Source organism: Numida meleagris, chromosome 14 (genome assembly GCF_002078875.1).
Source record: "Numida meleagris isolate 19003 breed g44 Domestic line chromosome 14, NumMel1.0, whole genome shotgun sequence".
In the NCBI taxonomy this organism is placed as follows: Eukaryota; Metazoa; Chordata; class Aves; order Galliformes; family Numididae; genus Numida; species Numida meleagris.
Genome location: NC_034422.1, coordinates 6,225,243 through 6,249,308, shown reverse-complemented (window position 1 = coordinate 6,249,308; position 24,066 = coordinate 6,225,243). Strand labels below are relative to the sequence as shown.

The 24,066-nt window shown below is 45.1% G+C and overlaps 1 protein-coding gene across 1 annotated transcript; it reads left to right on the top strand.

Moving 5' to 3' along the window:
• PPTC7 (PTC7 protein phosphatase homolog) lies at positions 3,786 to 23,876 on the top strand. The gene is made up of 6 exons (XM_021412731.1): positions 3,786 to 4,589; positions 12,692 to 12,871; positions 14,634 to 14,832; positions 16,991 to 17,114; positions 19,093 to 19,222; positions 20,242 to 23,876. The coding sequence occupies exons 1-6, from the start codon at positions 4,388 to 4,390 to the stop codon at positions 20,298 to 20,300; spliced, it is 894 nt and encodes a 297-aa protein (XP_021268406.1). The 5' UTR covers positions 3,786 to 4,387; the 3' UTR covers positions 20,301 to 23,876.

The window sequence follows — 24,066 nt, the reverse complement described above, 5'->3', positions numbered from 1 at the left end:
GTGTTTCAACATTAGAGTGTGGCATTTGCACTCAAACATTGCAGGATTAAGTCCCATTAAGTGACTGATTAAAAACACAAACAATTAACATGGATGTCTTTTATGAAATGCTAAAACAAAGCAAAAAGCATTACCTAAATTTCAGTTTCTCTCATTGAAGCATATTTTACTAATTCAGTAAAACTCACTTTCAATTATATAACTAACTTTCACCATAGCCCTTTCCTTCTAAAATTGTTTTAAATAAGTTAATTACTGCTACACATACCAAATTATTGCTGTTCTCATAACAAAAGACACTAGAGTTTTTAAAGTCATGTACCAATCAATATCTGTCCTGACTGTAGTTAAAAATAAACAAATATAGGTGTATAGGCTGGGAAAGTCAGTATGTTTCTCTTCAGTGGGAAAATGGCAGAAATTCTGCTTATGGACACATGCCCTTTTGATTAAACAGTTTAATTTTATTTTTGGACATTTAAGCTAACTTGGAGTAGGATTAGCTTAATAAACGTGGTCTTGATAAATTACAGTGGGTGAGGTGCTCAAGCTGTTTGTTGGCTGAGCCTGGGTTCCTCTCTCTGAACACGCCATACACAAAGCTTTGAATGGACTTGAACAGGTTTCGGTGTTAGGAAGTTTGCAGTAACAAAAAGTACTCATCAGACCTACTGTTGTGAAAGCTCCTATAGGAAGTGGTAAAATTCCTGGTACATTAAAGTAAAAATTAGAAGAAAATCCTATGAGGAAACAATTTTATATGTGCCTTAGTTTAAGTATGTATGCATATTCTATGCACATATGCGTATTCTAAACAGATATTTTCAGTTTGATCCATTCCACTGACAAAAGTAACAGTCACCATTAAACTGCAGTAGTTTGTGTTTTACAGAGAAGCTGGGTAACTTGGGTGAGGTTCTAAAGGAACCGGTGGAGAAACTGATACATGAAATAAATCAGCTCTCCCAGGATATCACAGGGAGCTAGCATTTGGGAGGTCCTCGTTGCTCACCCTGAGAGCAAGCTTCTGACCCTGCATCTTCCATGTGGACATGTCTTGTAACACTGTCGTTTTCGCAGCAGTTTCCTGTTTGATATTAACTATGCTGTCCTAACTCCTTTGCAAGGCAAACATGGTTTTTGCTCCGCAACAGATGACTTAAAAAATACAAGTGGACAGGCATTTTTAATTAAAGTTGAAACAGAGTCAAATAAGCCTGAAGTAAACTGCATTCTGCTCTAGCATAACATTAACTCTTAAATAAGTTGTGAGAAGCCTTGGAGCCCTGTGCTGCCTCTGTACAGCAGATGGCATTATAGGTAATATTTATCATACTCCAATCCCAAGGCGAAGATAGTAGGGAGGGAGTACTGACGTCAGCTACAAGTGAATCAGTCTTAATACAAGCTGAAAAACTGCTTGCGCCTTCAACAGTCGATTACATCGTACAGCATTTCTGCTTTGCACTCCTCATCACACTTATTAGTCTGTCTGAACAAGCCTAGCAGGAAGAGTTCATTTTGTTTTGCAGCTCAAATGAACTGATGTAAATGGATCTTGGACTTTGAGGTGGGAAGATTCCACCCAGCTGCTGTAACCAGGGGAATGCCCTTTGCTCCAGTTTTTGTGCCAAATTTGTGCATTTGAGAATTTTAAACAAATACCACTTGGCAGAATATTGGCCCTCGGGGTACGATGATAATACTGAGTGAGACAGCAGGGTACATACGGAGAACTATCAGCGCTGATAGTGAATAGTGGGAAAAACCAATCCTCTCGTATTTCATTTAAAATGGGAGTTTGGAGTTATTTTTTTCCTCCCAAGAGCTGAGTGATCTTCTGAATGAAAACCAATAGCAATCTTTCATCTGGGGGAACTGTCATCACGCCAGAGTGAAAGAGTTCAGCAAAGGTTAATTATTATTACGTAAACGATGTTGTCTTGGCTGTCTGGGCCAGCCTGAGTGGCTGACCGGGGATGGAGGGATTATGAACTGCTCACGGCATGCCCTCACTGAAACACGGAGTCATGCTCTGCCGAGTGTATTTGACAGCCTTGCTCTCATGCGGAGTTTCTCAATCTGTGAGGCATGGCCGATTGATAAAGCGCTACAGAGCGTGTCCCATCCTGCTTTAGGAAACACATTGTGATGGGGCATGGAGAACTCGTGCTCAATTGGAAATGAGGTGGGGGATTACAGATGGAGAAGTGGTGTGCACCCAGCCAGTGTAGGACAGAACACCTTGTGCTGGTGAGAGCAGTCTCAGGACACCCCAGCACTATAGGCAAGGTTGAAATCTGGTGCCTTAAAGAAGGAATTAGGCTGGGTTGGACTTAGCCTAGAAGGGACCTGGCCAAGAAGGAGGAGGAAAGAATGACTGTTGGGGAAACTCTGAAAATATGTGCTTCCCTTTCCTGCTCTAGATACAAGAGGGGGTGAGGCAGCAACGTGTGCTGCTGAGAAAGCCACCCTTCAAATGCTGTCATCCCGCACACCCTGATGGCCATGGCAGCAGCGCTCCTTTGTTGGCAGCATGTTGGCAAAATGGGCTGTGCAGCAGTTTCCTAATTCAGCAAGGCTGGGCTTAGGTTGTTCTTTGCGGTCCCTGCACTCTCTTTCTCCTCATTCTGAATTACGAACAGGCAGATTATTTTTTTACAAAGTTTGGATACCATTTCAGCTTTAGGCTGAAGCGTTTCATGCCTTGCTTAAACCTTTAGCACTTCAAAGGGGAGGAACATTGTCAAGGTGCACAGCAGCCAAAATGTGCACTGTGCCTGAATGCCGTTAATGACAGTGCTACAGCAGCGTTCCCGGCGGGCTGGGTCCGTGCTGTACACCACACAGCTTTTCCTTTCACCAGCTTGGGGTTCGGCTTTCACACCTCCCTCTGCTTTATGTCTGCCTTTTGTTTTGTTGTCTACATATCTCTGGGCACACGGTGCAGCGGCCTGGTTAACGCAGGAACTCAGTGGCTTTGTGCACGTTCAGAACTGCCTGCCAGCAGCTCCCACAGCGCCAAACCCTCCTGCACACCCCCAGGGCTGGCAGAAGGGAAGGATCAGGCCTTCAGGGTCTCCATGCCCTGGAGCTGTGCCCCTCGCACAGCCATGACTTCGTCCCACGTGCAATGAGGATAATGCTCAGTGTCTTTTCTGCGGCGATCGCACTCCGCAGCCTTATCTTAGCACTCTGCAGCCTTATCTGAAGTGCTTTGGCATCTGCTTCCCCAGTATAATGGGTGAATCCTCTCCACTTTCACTTCTTTTCCCAGAAATCACAACCATCAGAAGCTGCAGTGAGTTTGCATTACACATAACCACACACACTGCCAGGGAAACATGAGGAGTTGTCCTTTAAAAATTATTCTTAGTGTCGCATGACTCACATAACCGTCCTTAATCACCAGAAAAGCGCAAATGGCCACCGAGTCCCTCGGAATTATTCCGAGCACGCCAGACATGCGGCCCGATATGGGCGTGGAGGGCAAATAGCTGGGTTAGGCACAGCCCCGGTGTTGAAAACATAATTGGAATAATTACAGGTAGAGCGCGAGGAGATGGCAAAGGGCCGGTGCCGGGTTCTCGCCTCACGGCCGCGACCACCGCAGCGTTACAGCCACCCCAGGGCGACGGGGCGAGCGGGGCCGCCTCAGCGCCGCAGGGGATGCCGGGAGCGGCGCGCTGTTATTGTCCCGTAGCATGCAAATGAGGCACGGCGGGCAGCCAATGGGAGGCGTTGGCCCACCCGCCGCGCACGCGCGCTGCCCCGGGGCGGGGCTGACCTCCCCTCACCGCCCGCTGGCTGCCGAGCGCCGGGCCCTCAGCTCTGCACGCGCGGGGGGAAGATGGCGGCTGTGGCCGGCGGGGAGCGGGGGCGGCGCGGAGAGGAGCGGCGGCTCTGACCGGGGCCTCCTCGCCTCTACGGAGAGAGCCCGAAGGGCCTCTGCGGGGCGGCTCGGGAGCAGGCGGAGCCCCCCCCTCCCCCTTGCGCGGGGGTGGCGGCGGAGGGCGGTAGTCCCGGCCGCGAGGAGCCGGTGCTTGGGGTGTGAGGGCGGGAGCCGGCCCTGAGGGGCGAGGTGGGCGGGGGGAGGGCGAGGGGCCGGGCTGAGGAGGGGCAGCGGGGCTGAAGCGTTTAGGGGCTGAGGTATTTGAGGGGCTGAGAGGCGGGCTTCGTGGTGCTGAGGTTCTCGGGCGCCGTGGCTCTGGGGCCCGGAGATCCTGCGGTGTCGAGGTGCTGCGACTCTGAGGTGCGGAGGCCCGGAGGTGTTGAGGCGCCGAGGCGGGCCGGCCGGCGGGCAGGAGGAAGGCTGGCTCGCTGCAGGAGGCGGCTGCGCCGGTGGCTCCCCGCGTTCCTGGCCTTCGGCTGCTGGGCGCCCCACGCCATGTTCTCGGTGCTGTCCTATGGCAGGCTGGTGGCCCGGGCAGTGCTGGGCGGCCTCTCGCAGACGGACAGCCGTGACTACAGCTTGGTGACGGCCAGCTGTGGCTTTGGCAAAGATTTCCGCAAGGGGATCCTCAAGAAAGGCATGTGCTACGGGGATGACGCCTGCTTTGTGGCCCGGCACCGCACGGCAGATGTGCTCGGTAAGTGACGGCTGTGGGGGTGACCTCGGTGACAAAGGGACGGAGGTTGGTCGTGCTTTGCAGCTGGCAGAACCCCCCCAGCTCTTTGCCTTTGCCTTTGCAGAAGCAAGCAGCAAGGCTGCCACCTGGCTGGGCACGCTGCTGGGATGGGGTGGTGCTGAGGCCGGCGGCTAGGCCCGCTGCTTCACGTGGAGGTGCCCCTAAGGCCTGGTGGCCGTGGGAGCAAGGAAACACCTTCCTGAGTGTTTTCCTTCCTTCGTGCCTCTAAAACCTAGCGGAGCACCTGGTGGCTGCGTTACGTTTCCATGTAAAAGATCTCTGAATTGGACGCTTCGTTATTTTAGTGCACGCTTTGTCCTTGTCAAGTGAAAGGCAAAGTGACATTGAGGCTGGTTTCAAATGTCAAACTTCAGTTTCGGCGGGTGCTGTGTCCTGATTGCTTGCTGTGGCTCGCGTTCGTCTGCAAAACGGATCTTCCCAGCTCCAATTTTAAAAGTCACGGAAAAACATAGATAGTCAATGGAATCTTTGGTTTATGAGAAGTGCTGCTTTGGACAGTGCTTGACCTTTCTCCTGTGTAGTCAAAGTTGAATTTAGCTGACACTTTGCAAAAGTTGCTTTGCAGCAATGGATGTAAGTTTACCACAACTTTAACATTAAAATAAAACAACTTTTTTTAACCTATCATTTTAAATTAAAGATGCTGAGAACTTGCTGTAGCGTTTTATGAAGTGACAGTGCCTGGTGAATCTTTGGAATTCAGTGCTGTCACTGTAACTTGCTTGCTGGTTAATATAGCTGAAACATTTTTTCAGGAAGCTGTAACAGGGTGCTAGGCAACAGTATTGCTGGTTTTTCTAAAAGGGAGCCAGTGCTTAAGGGTGATGCTACAGCTCTCAAGGAGATGTGAAAAACCTGTCTGTGCATTTAGACATTCTGCATCTTTTCTCTTGCGACTGCTCCAAGGAAACTTTTTCCATTAAGATCAGCTGTTGGACAACTGCACTTTGACATGTGACTACGGCTGGCTGCCTTTAGGTTCTTACTAGGCCAGCACTGATAAATAAGTAATCTGTATTTGCCCTTAAGAGAAACGCAGAATATACTTTATGTATAAGTAGACTCTACATGGCGTAGATTTAAACCCATCTGATGATGTTTAGGGTTTTTTGGCCATATTTGGTCATTACCATATGTGGATTTCCAGCTTGTCTTGCCTTCCAGCTGGGATCAGCAGAGAATTGCATTTCTAAGTTTGTCTTTGCATTAATTTTCATGGCAACTTGGTAACAAACAGTAATAACTCTGCTTAAGGATCAAACAGCAAAGGCAGCTTCAAACAAGGATGCCTTAAGTAACAGGAAGAACAGACTTCAAATAGGAAAGCTGTTTTTTTCCCTGTAAAGCTATTTTCACGTTCTTTATTGCTCTTTCTAATATTAATATGTACCAGTAAAGCAAAACCACTGTGTATTCTGCAGACATTAACGCTCAGGATAGCTCCTGATGCAATCTGTCTCAGTGCTTTTTCTTCATTAGTAGTTCTTAAGATCCAGGACGCAGTAGTTTTCTCCTTGTTTCTGCTATCATGATCATCTCTTTGCTCTCCCTTTCTCACCAGCTCTTCAACACTGCTGCAAAAGGAGTTTCAGCACCAGTGTTTTCCTGCCCTCGATTCCTCTTGCTCTCATCGCAAATCTGAGGTTCCTTATCTTTCTTTTTCTTTTTTAATGAGCCTCATACATTTTGTACTAACTTAATACCTGCCTAACTTTGCACCTCAGAAATCTGCCTGAGCTGAACCGTTGCTTTAAAAGCTTCATTTTTCAGCATTAGTTTAATGAAGAGGCTCAAGTGGTTTCAGTGAAAGTGAGCGCTATACACAACTTCTAGAGAACAGTGAGTTTCAAGTTAGCCTGCCCTGGTTGTCTTCAGTGACAAAGCTATAGCAGGTAGGGATTTAAAACTCTTCCGTGCCAGTCTTTTCCAGAATTGCTGTATGGAAAGCGTGCCTGTGTGGGATGGATACGGGCGTGGTGTTACAGTGAAGGAGCTACTCCCAGCCACTTGGCATGAGTGCTTGGGGTTTCATTTTCTTAGGTCAAACAAAAGCTGGCTAGGGCTAACGAGGCAGCGTGTTTACAGCAGATACAACAATGCCAGGCACTTCTTTTGTTTTATGTAGGCTGTACAGTCTGAAGGTTGGCGGTGTGTCTGTTAGCCTGTCCTTCAGCCTGTCACCGTAAGAGAATGAGAACGTTTATGAAGATGCACGTTATTTCCAACCCTTGTTTCCAAGCCTTATTGAAGGCTTGGTGGGATCTCTTACTGGTGTACTTGAATCTTTGGATCTTTAGCTCTTATTTTTATTTCTGGCTGGTACGTACCTCTTAAATTTGTATGTTTTCTTCCCATTGTGAGCACAAGGAGGGGCAAGAAGCTCAAATCCGTGACATTTCCTTTGGGATTGCAATGAGAAAAGGAAATAACTTTACTACTAATATTAATTTCTGGAGCTTCATGTGTCAGGCCTGTGTCTGCTTTCTGCTGCTGCTTGTATCTTTTTGTACATTTGCTTTTAGTGTCACTGTTGTCCAGACCCTCCAAAAATTACAGAATGAGGTGATCAAAATATTGGAAGTGTCTTCTTGACCTGGTAGAGGTGTACGTTCACATCTTAAACCATTCCTCTGTAACTCCTAAGATAAGTGTTCTTCAAAGCTGAAAAACAAAACTTGAGAAACTAGCACCATCATTTCTTTCTAGTTAGAGTATGAGTAAAAAACAAAAACACAATAATGAACTTTTAACAAACATTTCACTTACTTAACAAAACAAACGAGCTTCACCAGTCTGTAGATGTTGAGATGTTTCAAGCTGGTGATCTCTTTCTCTGTTGTTTGGATCTGCCTTTTCTTGCTTATTCCTGCCTTATCAAGCTCCTGCTCTCTTTGCAGTTTTTTAATGGATTTTCCAAACTGTTGTGTGACTCATGATTGAAACATTGCAGCAACCAGTGTGCATCCCGTGACAGCATCACTTGTACAGTGTCTGCTGGGTAGAGGTTTGGGTGTAGCCAGTGTGACCTGACTAGTCTTCCAAACTATTTCTGTCCCCCAGCAGTGGTAGGAAACAACTGGTTGGCAGCGGGGCACTGTTTGTCCGCTGCAAAGTTGAAGTTTGGCAGCTGTTCTGTGTGCTGCAAATCTTGGGAATTGTTTTTTTTGGAGTCGTAGGGCAGCGACTCCTAAAGTGAAAGGAATGGCGCTGTGTGTGAGAATGAAGTTTGTCATCAGCCTGCATAGGAGGTATGTAACTCCCCAGAGAGCGATGAGGCCCTCAGAATGTTGTTAGCTTCACTGTCATCAAGAAAAGTGAACTGCAGAACATGGAAGGATTTGTAGATGAAATGTCAGAGTTGTTCTGGCAGCTACAGAGGAGGAATTCTTACTCAGATGCCTGAAGGTCATGTAAGACTATGTTAAGTGGTTTATTTGGTATCATACCTATTAAAGAGATTGCTGCTAGAACTTACCAATGCTAAAGGAGGCGAGTGGTGTGCTTAGCTCAGTGTACAGTTTTACCCCCTCTCTTGGGAGAAATCAAGGTATTCTAGAGGGAACAATCAGCGATTTGAAAAATGTCACAGGCGGTAGTAGTCCAAATGAGGTTTTTTAACGTGAGAACAAGTATTTTTGTTAGTAGAGGAACTACAGGTTATTGAGAAAGATCTCCATTAGAACCACATTCACTGACATACTTGGCTGTACAGCTAATCCAAATGTCAGCAGGGCTGTTAAGTAGCACTGAATGTAATCTCTTAGAAATGTAGTGGCTTTCTTTCTGAGGATGAAGCTAAAATCTGATGATTCTTCCTTACCGCAGTTTCTGGAAGAAAATTGTACAGAGTAAAAGCAGGTTCTATCAGAAGGAAATAAGCGAAGTCACTCACAGTGCTCTAGGTGAGGCACTCAGCTGTGTTGCAGGAAGTGTTATTGTCCTCTCACAGCTCTCAAGATCCACTGAGAGATGGGTAGGGGAGATACCTGGTAAAAACTTGTTTCACAAACAGTAGTGTATTGTAGCGGGGAAAAATAATTTAAGGAACTGCTGCTTTTTCCTGGAATTAGGTGCACAATTTAATGCTTTCGGTTCCTTGTTCCTCCTTCTGTCTGTTCTTTGCCTCTTGCTTTTTGTTCCTCCTTGTCAGTGAGCCATTTATTCTTCTAGTACCTTTGAAATTAATGCGAGCTGAGGAGTGGCATACCGTTTAAAATGCACGGTGTGAATCAGTAACCTTTCCCTTTGCAACTAGTTACCAGCTGAGCCCCATCTGCCTTTGGGGATGTGCATTTAACCAGGCTGCTGTACACAATGTGTTCCAAGGGGAGCCTGAAGGAGGGGCTGCTGGGGGATGGGTGCCACGGGGCTGTAGCATCCCATGCGCTGCCTGCTGCCGGTCACACTGCTGCAGGTGTTGGCGCTGGGTTTGGGAGCCTGTCTGATGGTGGGAATTATCTTGTCACTGATAAAACTAGAAATCTTATCAGTTTATCTCAGTTCTGACATGGTGACTAATATTAGGTGCTGTATTTCACACCCGTGTAGCGCAGCAGATCGTGCTTTGTTACCATTTTAGTCTGTCTTCTGTGTCAGATGCAAAATAAGTCCGGTCCCATAAATATATCCTCTTGATGTTCTTTTATTAGTGAATCATGGCTAATTTGGGCAACGTTCTCCAGAATCTTAAAGTTCAGTTGGATGAGTGGAACATCTTACGAGGTTCGTAGTGTTTGCGTGCAGTGGTTCCTGCAGGCATGCTTGTGCTTGCCTCGTGCCTCTGTGTGCCCATTCTTCTTAGCTGAGAGGGCGTTTTGAAAGTGGCCATCCATCTCTTGAGAAATTTTTGGGCCAGGGTGATACTTCTGGATTCTGACCATGGGCAGACTAGTTTGCCAGCTAGAATTTCCACTCGTAAAGCTATTTGTATTAAACATGGTTTAATTTGTGTCGTGGTTTTGTTCTGAACTTTCATCCTGACCAGCATTAGAGCTGGCGTTCCATCCCATGTGCCGTTAGCAATTTAACGAGTTTCAGTGCCAGTATTTTCACTCACTCCGTGCATTGTCTTGAAACCTTATTACAGCTGTCTCTGAGAGATCCTGATGTATCTGAAGAAGTTAGAGCCAGTTCTTGGGCTGACACATGTGCCTGGTATTTAATCTGGCCGTGGTGTTTGTGTGTTTTCCAGCAGAAGGCAGCGTAGTGGGGAGTTCACTCTCACTGATTCTGAAAGGTCTCTGTGATCTGGTTCGCTACTTGAGGAGCTCATCTGAAGTCATTTACTGTGAAGCTTTCAGTTGCTTTATTTACAGTGGTGGTTCATTTCGCCACGGGTACTTCACTATCTCATGGGTATTTACATACCCTCTACATAGGGAATATCCAAAGAAATATCCTGTCCAGAAAACATTCTGATTTACTCAATACCTTGCATGAAATCAAAGCTTCTGTAAGTGAGTACAAGGTAGTGTTATTCCTTGGCAGAGACTGAGGAGAGAACATGTGATGACCCCAGAATTGATCCATTTCTGGGAGGCCAGTTTTTGGTTGTTACTGCTTCTGGAGCTTGAAATATCCCGCGTGCTTCTGCTCCGTGTTTGCTGTGTGTCCAAACTTTGTTCTCATTTACATCTCTTTCGGTAGGAATTTATTTTAAAAAATGTTGTATATTTCTTTCCTATTAAACCGTTGAGTTTATATTGAGAATTTGAATATACTGGCTTTTATTTTAAAACCATACAGGAAGCAGGACTGGATGGCTAAAGACAGCGTGAAATAGAATTACTCTAAGGCAAAAGCAAGGAATGGGGGTACCTGGTGTGCAGTGTAGGGCTCCTTTGCTGTGCTGTGCCTGTGTGCTGCTCTGATGTCGATGGCAGCGGGGCCTGCTGGCTCCAGGCCTGAGCAGGAGGAAGCGTTTGGCTGCTCGGGCAGCATGCCTTGGGAGCCAGCAAGGTCACCCAGCTTAAATTAAATGGAGCGGCCTGTCTTCTTTTGGAAATGCTGTTCAAAGGAGGAAAAAAAAAAAAAAAAAAAACTTTGCAGAAACCCCACATTGTGTTGGGTGAGGCAGATGACAGCAGTGTTGCGCATGTGGTGGTGAGCTGCTGAGCTGCTGGGGGTTGAAGCATACTGCGGGGCCTGCTTGTGTGTGTGTGCAGGTCCAGTCTGCTTCTGCACCAGGGATGGAGAAGGAGTGCCCGGCTGTGTTGGTCCTCCTGCAGGTCAGGGCACCTTCTTGTGGGCATGGGAGGCACTGGCAGCATCCTTGTGGCTGTTCATAGCTTACAGAAGGCAGGCAGGAAGACAGACAAAGCAGAGCAAGAAGGCGTGCTGCCGTGAGTATGGATTCAAATTTTCTGCCTAGAGTAAGAAGTGAGCAAAGAAAATCAGGTGGTATGCTCTTATTTTTACTTCAGGATTGGTTTGGGTGATTAACCCAATTGAGGGCTTTCTGTGGTGGCTTGCTTTCTTGCTCCGTACACTAATGCTGTGGTGTTTCTATTGAAGTATTTCCAAAGAAGGCTAACGCAAAAAGAGTTTACTGAGCTTTCAAGGGAACTCCATAACTTCTTACAAGCTTGTTTTGTAACAACCTTAGGAACCAAGAGCAGTATCTGGACAGTATCTGTCAAACATTGCCCTTTTCGTTGTGTTAACCTTTTCACTGAAGCAATGCTTGCTATGATCAGCTGGCAAAATTATGGCTGGACTGCGCTCATCTTAAAGGGAAAAAAAGCTGCTCGTCTGGTAGCTTCATGCAAAGTAAGCATTATCATCCAGAGTGGTGCTCGGCTTCTATTTCAAGTTCCAGATCAGAGCAGAAACCCTTTTTCTGCTGATCTCTTACTCTAGCCTGGTTTGATTGGCAGCAGAAAGTGAGGGTTTAACCCAGCATTACCCTGAAGCTGTGGCACCTGCAAAGGGAGGATTAATTCTCTCCTGGAGAGAGGAGGAAAGGCGTTGTGGGGAGTGCCAGGGCTGCTTTTGTGTGAGCCCTGTGCCAGAGCCTGCTCTGAAGAGGGGAAGGCAGGGATGTGCCTTCCTGCGCCGTTCTTCTAAGAAAGCAAGCGGACAAAGCAGGTGTCTGAAAGGTTGTGCACTATTTTTGGGAGAAATCTGATTAATGTTGATGGGCTGTTCAGAATCTGCATGTAACCTCCTGTCAGATTATAGTTCGTGCCAAGGTCGGCTCTAAACCTTCCGTCTCAGTTTCAGATGGTGACTGATGTGAAGGGCATTTGTAGATGAGGCAAACTTAGTTTTACCGTCTCAGTTAAATTTTCATGCCTTGGCTAACAGAGGTTTTCTTTCTGGGGACACCCCTCTTTGGTACAATCAGAGCTGTGAAACAAGTTGAAATGGAACAGTGCTGCTGTTTTAATGAAATGCTGTGGATGTGGACGTGGGTTAGGGGGTTACAATGCTGGGGATCTTCTCTGACATATCTACTGCACTACTCCTGACCCAGCTCAGGAGTTTTATCTTCTACAGTATTTGTCTAGGACATGACAGAACTGATTTTCTTCTGCGTATGAGACAGCAAAAGTGTTTTTCTTGCTCTTATTTCCACTGACAGTAGCATCATGTTGCTGTGAATGTGAGAGTAGTGATTGATTCAGCTGTTCATCTCTCTGACTGCCCCGCTTTGACTCGTGCATCTTTAATACTTGTGTGGAGTTGCTCAAATCTTCTAAAGCTTTGGCAGAATTCATCTCATTTTCTCATTGCTAAGCTGTTTTGAGTAACAATGAAAATCAACTGGACCATGATCAGTTTTCATTCTCTTCCTTGGCTGAAGTAAGCAATAAACTGTCCTTGCAGACACAGGTCCCAGCTTTGTGTAGGCTTGCCTGTTTGTTTGGGGCTTGGTTTCTGTTTCGTGTGGTCTTATTTCTTTTTCGTACACTTCTTTAAAACTGAAGATTCGTTTCTACAAAAATTGCCATGCTGTGTTTTACTGTAGTTGTTGAACATAATAAGCATTTTGGATAATGTTTCTGTTCATGTAACTCTTGTTTTCTGTTTGTTTTTTCTAGGAGTAGCAGATGGTGTCGGTGGCTGGAGAGACTATGGGGTTGACCCTTCTCAGTTCTCAGGGACTCTAATGCGAACGTGTGAACGTTTAGTAAAAGAAGGACGGTTTGTACCAAGTAATCCTGTTGGGATTCTCACTGCAGGGTATTGTGAGCTGCTGCAGAACAAAGTACCTTTGCTTGGTAAGAGGCAAAAACAGGAATTGGATCTGTGTCCTATGTTATTTACACATATACTTAAGTATATACAAATATTTATGTGTATCCAAATACATGGATATAAAAATAAGTAAATATTGATGGTAAGCAGCCTTTGTGTTTGAAGGGTGATTCTTCACCAGTGCTTGCAGAGAGTTTGAAAGCTGAGTTTTGCAGTGGAATATGCTGCAGCATGCACTCGCTGTGCATAAATAGTTCTCTGTTGATTGTTTGTGGCTTTCTGCTGAAGCTGTGCAAGTAGAGACTTTCTGATCATTCTTGGATGCATTTCTGCTCACTCCTTGCCTTGCTGTTCCTGTTGCCTTTTATGTCCAATGAACTTTAAACCTAACAGGCTGATTAGAGTGTCTTATATCACACAATCACTGATAGCCTATAGTTTTTACAGTTCTTTGGAAAGGAATCATAGAAATGTTTTTGAATGCAAACAGATGCTTAGCATATTCTGTGTCAAGCTTGATTTTGGACGGCACATCTAGCTGCTTTGGGAGTGGTGAGCAGATAGAGAGGCAAAATTTGACCTCTGCTGACAACCTTGAAAACAGAACATGTTTCTGAAGGGCGTGTGACCTCTTACGCACCAAGAAAGTGTTACCCGGTGTGATATGCGTGCTTCTCACCTGACCTTAAACTTCTGTGCCAGAAGAGTGCTGTGTAAGCTATATTTAGCTTGTCTGCTGAGCTTAGCACAGATGTTCTTGCAATATATGCCTAAAGAATAGGTTCAGACCTCAGAAGTGGCCTTAAGTGTCACCAAAATAGCAATAGTTGTTAATTACATTGGGGTTTTGCATGTATAATAGCACTTATTTGTGCAAGGCAGATGTAGCTGTGAGTGGTCCATGAAGTGGGCTGCTGGTGAAAGCCCTCACAACTCCTTTGTAGACGGAGGCAGCCCTGCTTGGCTTGACCTTTCGGATCCTGAAAAGTGGCATATACTGAGTCACAAGATCCGCATTCCACGGTGGCCTCCTGGTTACACTGTGCTAATACAGTTAAAATTTGAAACTAATGATCTTAGTGCTTCTGCCTGAACCCCAAAGAGAGCGGGAACTACCACAGCAATGGGCATTTAGAATTCATTTCAAATCAAGCGGAGGGAGAAGACTTCATTAGGGAGTTTTCACTAGGCTTGAACTTTTCCTTCCTGCTATGCTTTAACTCTTGATGGTTAGTTCATCGGAATTGAGTCTAGTAAGTTATTTTTCAAGTGAAACTGAAGCGGGAGGAAATTGTGGCATTTACTTAAATGGTGTTCCTGTATTGCAGAACAGTCATGTTTTCTATAAGACAGCATCCAGGAATCTTTCCAAAGATACTGCTTGGACTCTCCCTTCGCTAAGAGCAGAGAAGGTCCCGTGTGTTCACTAGAGAACAGATGAAGCACAGGGTTTTCCATGCAGCTCCTGGACTAGGAAGTGAAACATCTGGAACATGGGATGCTGCAGGCCAGCTGGCCTCCTGTGTAGGCCACACAGTCATGCACCTAGCTCATCTGTGCTCTGCCCTGCACATAGATGTGCTTGGAAACCGCTGCTGCAAATATCTGTAGCATTTTGCCTAATTTAATGTGTATTGACTTCATTTTTGCATTAGTGAGTGCTTCCATTTATCCTGATTTGTAAGCTTTGATAGCTACTTGAGTAGCTGGACAATGACTAAAGGCAGTGAAAGAATAAATGCTTTCTGTAAAGCGAGCTTGTCTCCATATTCTGCTTGCTTTCAGGAAGCAGTACAGCTTGTATAGTAGTTCTGGACAGAACAAGTCATCGTTTACATACAGCCAACTTGGGAGATTCTGGATTTTTGGTAGTCAGAGGAGGAGAAGTAGTACATCGATCTGATGAACAGCAGCATTACTTCAACACTCCGTTCCAGCTGTCGATAGCTCCACCAGAAGCAGAAGGAGTTGTCTTAAGTGACAGGTAAGATGGGAAGGGACCTTGCACTTTCAATCTGTATGGTGATCAGCTCCCAAAAGTTACAGTTCTGCTGCTTCAGTGCTCCTTGTATAATGCAGCACAAGGGATTTAAATGTGCCCAGTGGCGTATACCTGCCTCCGTGTCATGTCCTGCAAACACTTCTCACTGTGTACTTAATTTTGTAAGCTGTTGGCCAATCAGAAGTCACTGGGTTCATGATTATTCATTCAAGGTAGCACATTCTTACTGCCTGTAATGCGCGCTGGATGCGTTCTGATCCACGGCAGAGCCCCGCTTGATGAAGGTGCGATAATGAAGGCTGCAGCTGGTGGCCGTGCTGATCACCCTGCATGAGTGGCTCGTCTTATCAGCGGCGTTCATTCCCAGCCCCTGTGTGTGCTCCCCTGAGAGCACTTTGGAGTACGCTAATTTAGATATTTTGGCAGGCAGTTAGCAGTGCTTGAAGAATAGAGCGGGGGGACATGTGACTGTAACTCGTGTTTCCAAGCCGCCGTGTTTCCAGCAGCATATTGTGCTTGACCAAAACGAGCAAAACTCCGGTTGGCGGAACACCGAGCTGGGAAATGAGAGTATGAGGAAAGGACAATCTGTTCACAGCCATGAGTCGTTTCAAAGGCGGACTTGTGTCTTCCCCTCAGAATGTCAGGCTGATAAATCCTGTGGCTGTGTGAAGTCTCACCGAACTGGAGGGGGGGAAACAACAACCTGACAACTGTGTATTGAAGTACAGCTCTCAGATCAGTTGTTAGATGGTCCTTAAACTGATATCTGTCCTCTAAATACAGAAGGATGACAAAGGCATCTTCAAAGAGGGACTGCAGTAAACAGAATGCAGTAGGCACCTTAGCATTGGATACAAAGCTTGACATCTCAAGCCTGATGCCATAAGGACTGTAACTTTTGATGCCAAAATTGCTTTTTTTGTTTGTTTGCTTTGCTTTTGAAAATGTTGCTTGAGAGCTGTTGGTCAGTAGTTTCATTCTTGCACGTGGTTTTATTAATTCATAAGGCTGCGGAGAGGAAGCTAGTGTAGAGCTCTGAAGTTAGAGCCCTGAAATAGTCTAGCCTCTTTATTAAACTAAAATTAAACGATTGTTTGAAACTCCAGAACTATTAAAATCTTTTTTTCCTGAAATTCTGTGTATTCTATAAAAAAGATCCCCCCAAAATAGCCTAAGAGTAGTTAATATCGTCCAGTGGAAGTCAGGGAAGCAAAGCAATGTGAGTCATCATGCAGTAAGGAAAGTGCAAGATCAATGAGCTCCCACACTTGGGTTCTGAATCATGATTATAGCTTTCTGGCTAGTTCTGCACTGTTCTTGACATTAATTAGTACTCACACTTGTTGTCTAAGTGCTTTTTCCACTTAAATGTTTTAAATTTGGCCTCTCTATGGGGATAGGCAGGCAGTCTTAACTCTAAGCTTCCTGAAGATGCACACCCCTTGAGGAAGGCAGCCCTTCTGCTTTCCTGCATAGCCAAAGAGCACAGCATGCTGTCACCTCTCTCTTCTAAAAAGCTGCGGAGAATCTTTAAAAGTGAAGATTTTTGTCATTGTGCTACATCTGAGAAACAGTTCCTACAGCAATATTCGTGGCCAGAATAGGTGTTTTCTACTCCTGGTATTGTGTGATGTTATCAGATGTAAATGGCCCAACCAGCTGTGCTCTCCTGGTAGTGATTTCCAGACATATTTCCTATTCCACTGCCATAGAAAATGATTCAGAATCCTTAAGTGTTTTGGCCATTCCCATTATGAATTGTCCTTTCAAGTGCAGCTCTGTTACATATTTAAGATGGGTGAGGAGGAAGCCCTGAACTGCCATTCTACTTAATGGTTTCCATGGAGATACACTTGCGAAGCAGATTAGTTTGCGGAATTGTTCATCTGGGAATTGTAAATGCAAATCCTTAGTGTAATAGCTGGAACATCACCTGTTTGCAATCACAGCTCTTTTGTTGTAGCTTTCTTGACAAGCTTTGCTGGTGCAAAAGCTCCAGTTAGTGATTATTTCTTTCAATTCTAGCAAAACACGTAACAGTGGTGAATTACAAAAGCTGTCAGTGTGCTAGTTTGACATTGCTTGGTGCCTTCACAAGAGCTGGAGTCCATTTCTTTGACATGTGTCATTTTCACAGCCCTGATGCTGCTGATAGTACTTCTTTTGATGTCCAACTCGGAGACATTATTTTGACTGCAACAGACGGATTGTTTGACAACATGCCTGACTACATGATTCTGCAGGAGTTAAAAAAGCTGAAGGTGAGCGTGAGAGATCTGGAACGCGCGCGGCTTTTGCCACCCCTCCCAGTTACTGCCATTTCTCTTATGGCTTTTGTATTATACACAGAAGACCCACAGCGAAGCGCTGTCGTTTAGACTTAGCAGTTAGTGCCGTGTTTGAGCAGGGATGTTGGCCCCAAAGTGCTGTCTCTCGGATCTGCAGCCAGGCTGAATCTCAAAGCAGCAGCTTTGGCACAGATCTCCTGAGCAGCAGCCAGCAGCACGTTGGTGACTGGTGTAACACAGGGGGACAGTGAGGACACTGGGCAGAGCTGTTGAGTAGCGGGGTCTGCTCTTAGGCAACTGGATTTTGTTTGCATTTGCAGATGTAGATGATGTATGGAAATACAGCTTTCTATTATGGGGTGTTTGGGGCAAGGGGAGCTCAATATTTAAAAATGATGTAAAGGTTTTCTGAAGACTTATGATAAAGTCTGGACTGTCTGAATTGTGCACTGCATGTGCGTGGAAAATCTGAGCTAGAAAAAAAACCACAACACCTCCCAGCAAGTTTTCCAGGTTAGTGACCACAAACACTGCCTTTAAATAGTAAACATACATTAAACTATTGTAGTTTGCGTGAGAGCATTTAGCTCAAGGCTATTTACTTATAGAAAGGAAAGTGTACTGAAGAGGTATCAAGATGTATAACTTCCCTGAGGGGAGTATTTTGATGCTATGAGATGCAAAGGAGGCTAATGTGTAGAATTACAGTGCGGTTTTAAAAATATTTTGCCTGCTCTTATCCTGCAGGTATGTAATTGAAAGGTGGTGCCAGACAGAATGGGTCCTTGCAGACAAAAGGTCGGAGGCCTGTGTCTGCACACGACCTAGACTTCAGTGCTTCCCCTCTGCAGTCCCCCCCATCGTTTCCTCTCTTGTTGGTGCGATGATCAGAGCTGAAATAGCAAAGCGTGCAGCTGTGCTGCGAAAGGGAATGTGGGATCGTGCTACAGCACAAGCTGTCAGAGGGGCTTTAACCTGGTTAGCAAAAGGTAATGGCAGTGCTGAGGATGTGTCAGCATGCTGTCGTGGGTTGGCAGGCACTGGTATGCTAGCTGCTAACCTGCGTGGCTGTTGCTTATGCCCCAGCATACTTCTGTTTGTGGTACGTCCGCCTTCCTTTTGTTGCACGGACAGGAGGTCAGCATGGGCGGGTGCTGGAGGTTTACTTCTCTGCTGGAAGAAAATAAGTTGAGCTCCATCTATTGGTCTAGTTGGGAAAGGCGCCGAGTTCCCCTTGAGGCAGAAAGTTCAGCCAAAAGTTGATGGTGGGAAGGCCTGCTGAGTCCCCAAACCGCGGGGAGGACTTTCTGAAATGACAAGGCATCTAAAAATAGTTACCAATAGTAGAGGTGGTTGTCACGTACTGAGGTCTGGAGTAAGAAAACTGCTGAAGGAAAGCAACAGGAATAGTGAAGAAGAAAAAAAAATGACAATATGTTACCCATAGGAATTTCACTCTCATTAAAACTTTTCTCATCTGACTTCGAAAGTGCTCCTTCTCCCCCAGGCGTGTGTTTGTGGTTTGGGCAAGAGACTCAGGATTAAGGCTTTCCATTCAAGGTGTAAAACGTAATTACTTCAACTGACTCTTTTTTGCGAGGGTGAAAATGGTTCTTTCAGTGCAAACTGTTTGTATCAGCCATCAAATCTGTCCCCTAATGTGAGACCTTTTAGTCCATTGTAAGTATTGGTCTTCTAAGATTGCATATTCTACAAATCATCCAAAACAAGTCTTAGAGCTCTGGATCTACACTTCAGCTGTGCAGACTTGCAGTTCTAACCCAAGCTTATAAAGCCTAAGGCATGGTTAGGCTTGGAACAGAAGGTGATAAGTAGTGCCCTGATCTGTGGGAAGTGCCCTGCAGTCAGGGAGCTGGAAAACTGATGTGTATCAGCAAAACAAATAGCGATAGACTTCCTTACAAGAATACTTTTTTCCTCGTTAATTTAGAACTCCAACTACGAGAGCATACAGCAGACTGCAAGAAGCATTGCTGAGCAAGCTCACGAGCTGGCGTATGATCCCACTTACATGTCACCCTTTGCACAGTTTGCGTGTGACAATGGCTTGAACGTGAGAGGTAAGATTTTCTGTTCTCCTCCTCCCACTCTTGCTATCTTTAAGAAATCTTCGGCAAAGCAAAGTTCTGCACAAAAATCCAATAGGAAAAGAGAGTACTAAGAAATGTGCTTGGCAACAGAGCACCAATCTAGTGCAGTCGGTTTGGCAAGGACCCCGGCTCCTGACACAGGTCATCCCAGGCCCCAGCTGATCAGCAGCCTCCTGGGGGGACGCAGCTGGAGCGCACAGAACTCCATGCGCTGATTTTTACTGTTTTTTTCTTTAATGTGGGCGCTCCTGCCGCAGACACAAGTTCTCCAGGCTCCCAGGAGAGCTGTGCTTGACCCGTTCCTAGGATTTGTGTATAGCTGTGGATTTTTGTTGTGGGTTTTGTTTTTCTTTTATGGTCTTCCATTTTTTATGCATTTTAGTCAGGACTCTGCCAGCTGTTTGGATTTTTTTCTTTCTGACCTTTGCACCAGTAACATCCCAGCCCCGATCTCTGTTGGTTCTATTTCCTATGCTCTAGAAAAGTACTAATGCCTGGCAGAGTTCAGAGTCCTGTCAAACGATTTTTTTTAATTATTAATTAGAGATCTCCTCATTATCCCTGTATCAGGAGGGCAGGATTTCCTGCAGCACCTTAAACGTCTTTCATAAAGGTAGATGGTAATGAAACTGCAGCTCTGCCAAGTCCTGAGGCCTCCTGTGACCTTCTGTGTTAACAAAATACCCCTCGGAGCTATTTCTGTACCTCTGCAGTGCATTGCTGTAGCCTACTGAGTCTTGAAAAGTGATAGTTAAAAATGTTAGCAGCTTTTAGCAGGATCTCACTATTCCTTACAAGGAGAGAGCTTTTTTGATCTTTTAAATGCTCCCCTCAGCTGTATTTTGGAAAGGAAGTGGAGGAAGCATTCTCCGCTTCAGATTTTTAATATTTAAACTAGTTTACAAAGAGCTTTCCATGGGGGAGTACCACGGGTTATAGGAAGACAGACCAGTGTGGTTTGACATAATGCTTTTATTCTTCTGTTACAGGGGGGAAACCAGATGACATCACCGTCCTTCTTTCTATCGTAGCTGAGTACACAGACTGATGTGCCCGGAGTGCCAGCTGCTGACGTTCTCGTTATCCCCGAGCTCCCAGCTTCACACGTACGGTTTCCTGCTGGCAGGATGGCTTTCTTCCTTTGCAGCTGATCTCAGCAGGCAGTTTGCGAGCTCGCTGCCTGTCTTGAGACACAACTGAAGTCCTTGTTAAGAACCACTCTCGTAGTGCACTGGTCTCTGTCCGCCAGCAAGAAGTGAAGAAGCAGCTCAAGGCTTGAAGCATGTCTTTCAGAGCTTAGCAATTGTCCATAAAAGGGGGAGGATCGATCCCATGTTGTTGTTGCATTTGAAATGTGACTTACTTTCAGATGAGTAGAATTGGTTTATCATCTTTCAGACTAGATTCAATAGCTAAAACCTCTACGAGAGGGCATATTATTCTATCTACTAGAAACATTCACTGTTCGTTAAGGGGTATGTTGCAGAACACAGTTTCATAAGCGTAGTCTTGTTACAGTGATAGCTGAGGTTTCGTGTTTCCAAGCTCCGGTTTTCAGGAGGTTTATAACTGCTGTAAACATTCTGCTCTTGCCATACACGGTGTCAGCCTAGGAGCCTTTTCTAGTACAAAACTTCAAAAACATACTTTAGGTCAAGTTGTATGGATGCAAATGTGTTTTGTGATTTCAGGTGCTTAACTGTGATCTTAAAAAGTTCTGCAGATCATTCGTCCGTAACGGGGCTGGTATCTGGATGTTTTGGCTGTGGATAACTTTCTGTTTTTAAAGAAAAACGATAACTCGGTCTAAAACACCTGAGGTGCTCGAAGCTGAGCTCCTTCCAAGCGTTTAAACCCATCCACCCCATCACCCTGTGCTGGTGGGAAGTGCTGCAGCAGGAGGCTGCGCGGAGAACAGATCGGCCTCAGCTCCGAGCATCCTTACTTTTGGCACACAAATTTGTTGTTAACGAGACGTCCCTTGTATTAATACTGCCATTCTTGCTTGTGTAGAACAGTACATGCTGCGCCAGTTGCAGTCCAGCCGATCCTCGTTGTTCCTGGCTCCCACACACGCACCTCTTTGCTTATGCTGTGGCAGCAGCAGTAAGAACATACATGGAGTCCATCAAAGAATAATCAGCAAAACGTGACATTTCAGTAACTAAAGCGTAGGGTTTTCAGAATGAACCTTAATGATGTTTACAGTTATCTAACAGCCACTTTGCAATAGTACATTTCCTTTTGAATCACAGCAGCTCGCAATTGTTCCCCCCGTTCCAGCAAGCTTTCCTTTCTATTTTGAGGTTCAAATAGCTGATAGCTGTAAAGATATATATATTTTTGGTCAGTTTTTCATTAACTTTTTTGCTGGTAGAGAAGTATGTAGAAATAAATTAAAGCCATGTTTTTATATATAAAAAGTCGGGTAATGTTGATGTCTAGGTGAGTGCAGTTAAACTTGGTCGGTAAGCAATCTTGCCTGCTCTCAGGAGGGGATTGTTACTACCTGGTTTATTGCATTAAAACTGTTTAAGTTTGAGGTTACCTCAACTTGTTTAAAGAATTTTTGTGGACTCGTACTGTATATTTGCGTAACTATGTCAAGCTTTTATTTAAGATCATTTAACATGTACCATGTACATGTCATTTTACTCTATTTCAATGCATCGTGCTTGTAACAGGCATTTCATTTATAATAAGTGATTAATTTGGAAGCTCTTCAGTAATTTATCTGCTATTCCTAAATTGGCGTAATGTTACGTATCTATTTTAAATCACCTTGTAATTACTTGTCAAAATGCCTTAACTACCCTAACTTGACCAAAATATTATTTTGGTGAGGGTACGGGGAGGATTATGTTAATGACGAAAAATTAATTAGCTTTGCGATACATGGAGCAGTGAGTGGTGGATAACTTTGCACAAATTGTCAGTCTTTGTTTTTTCAATTGAACAAGCTGTATTCTAGCTGTCTCGTCAGAAGGAATGTATTCATGCTGCAGTATAGGGCTTTGTTCCTCGTATTTGGGAGGGGCGTTTCCCTCTCAAATCTGGGTATCTTCACATTTTATTCTTCAGTATTGACTGTGGTGTTCCTTCATTAGAGCTGATTTGATCAATTACTCTTTCCCTTGACCTTACCTTAAAACAATGCCCTTGTAGACCCGGACTGTTTTGCACTCTGACTCCTCGCTCTCACTACACTCATTTCCAGCCTTCATTGTTTTTTTTCCCCCCGTCCACTTTCTAGAACTATAAATTGAGAAGCGTGCGTGGATCAGACAGATGAGTGTGGCGAAGGTGCTTGTCCCCGTGAGGTGTTGCATGCGCTGTGCTCTGCCTCTGCTGGTCCAGGGCCTGGAATCCTCGATGGGAGAGATTCAGCCGCCTCCCCAGAAGCTGACTGTGCTGCCTGGTGGGTTTGAGCCTATGCCTTGCTGTTTGTGTTGAAGCAGTTCATAGCTGAGCGGTATCTATAAAGCCATTTGCCTCACATCACGTGATTATTTTTTTTTTTTAATGAAGAACAAAATTGGATTTTAATTTACAATTCATGAGTTTATCCCTCTCTGGACACACCAAAGACCAGTAAAGCTGATAGCTTTTCCATCTGTTTATAAAGCAATACTGTATTATAAAGAATCGATATTTTTATCACATGCTTGTTTTCGTTTCGTTTTGTTTTTTTTTTAAGATATGCACTCTAAACATATCAAACCTAATTTCTTCCTATGAACTTAAGCTGTCTGCGCACAACAAATTTTTGGAAGAGGAGATGACAGGGCCCATACTATCAGAGTAACTTTAAATGATGCACGAAGCAGTAACGCTTGCTAGGAATTAGGTTCTTGTGACTGTTCGTGAGAGGAGCATACAGGAGAGGCGTTGCACGGAGTGGAAACACGCAGGAACGCATTGCGGGCCGGCTTCCAGCTGCCGCGGAAGGTTCTTGTTAGTCAGGAGCTGGCTGTTGTGGAGCAGGGATCTGGAGGGAAAGGAAGGGGTGACGGCCGTGCCCTGCGGTGCCGCGCCACGTAGCGGGGCGTGCGGGAGCTGGGATTTCGGCAGCAGTGTTGCTGGGTAGATGGGTGAGAAAAGGGCTGAGATGTGGTGAATTGGAAAAGTCTGTGGTTCCGTGCTACTTCAGTGGCTATCTTTGGGAGACCTACAACATACGGTTTCTCTCTGCACTTCCTTTCTTTGTGTTTATAAAGAAGGTACGGCTGGGGAAAAAAAAGATTTGGGGACCAGACAGGACTAGGTAAGGGAGATGGGGGAGGTGAGAGTCTAGCAAAGATGTAAAGTATTTTGGGAAGGAATCTCCACCTCTCAGTAATGGACAGCCTTTCTCCAGGGAGAAACCAGACTGCGTGTGTAGAAACAGACTGTATGAAGTAGTTTCTTGCAAAGATAGCTGAAATAATGAAGCAAATCTGAGTCTGTATCTAATGAGGATGCTTCTTTTTTGTTGTTGTTAAATGAGACTATCATCTATGCTTACCTAAGAGGCGATTATGTGAATTTCATGTCTGAGGTATAACTTATGCAGGAATAGTTATGTAAATACATTTAAATGAATTGTAAAGATATTTAATAAATATAGTATTTATACTAAAATGTGTTTAAGTTGTCTGCAGAAACTCTGTTAACGGTACAAAGCGCAGGGCCAGGTGCCTGCTGCCCCACAAGCCACCTGTGGATGTGGACATGTTGCTGCCGTTCTGGGGCTGCTGGTGAGATGCAGTTGGCAGCACCACAGAGCTGATGTTGCTCACTTGGTGGAAGAAATGGGGAAGGGAAAAGAACAATTC

What these genes read in the sequence shown, in the direction of transcription:
- PPTC7 (XM_021412731.1), top strand. Translation starts at nt 4,388, where the DNA reads ATGTTCTCGGTGCTGTCCTATGGCAGGCTGGTGGCCCGGGCAGTGCTG. An exon ending in CCGCACGGCAGATGTGCTCG is followed by an intron (nt 4,590 to 12,691) that starts GTAAGTGACGGC and finishes TGTTTTTTCTAG; the next exon opens with GAGTAGCAGATGGTGTCGGT. An exon ending in GAACAAAGTACCTTTGCTTG is followed by an intron (nt 12,872 to 14,633) that starts GTAAGAGGCAAA and finishes GCTTGCTTTCAG; the next exon opens with GAAGCAGTACAGCTTGTATA.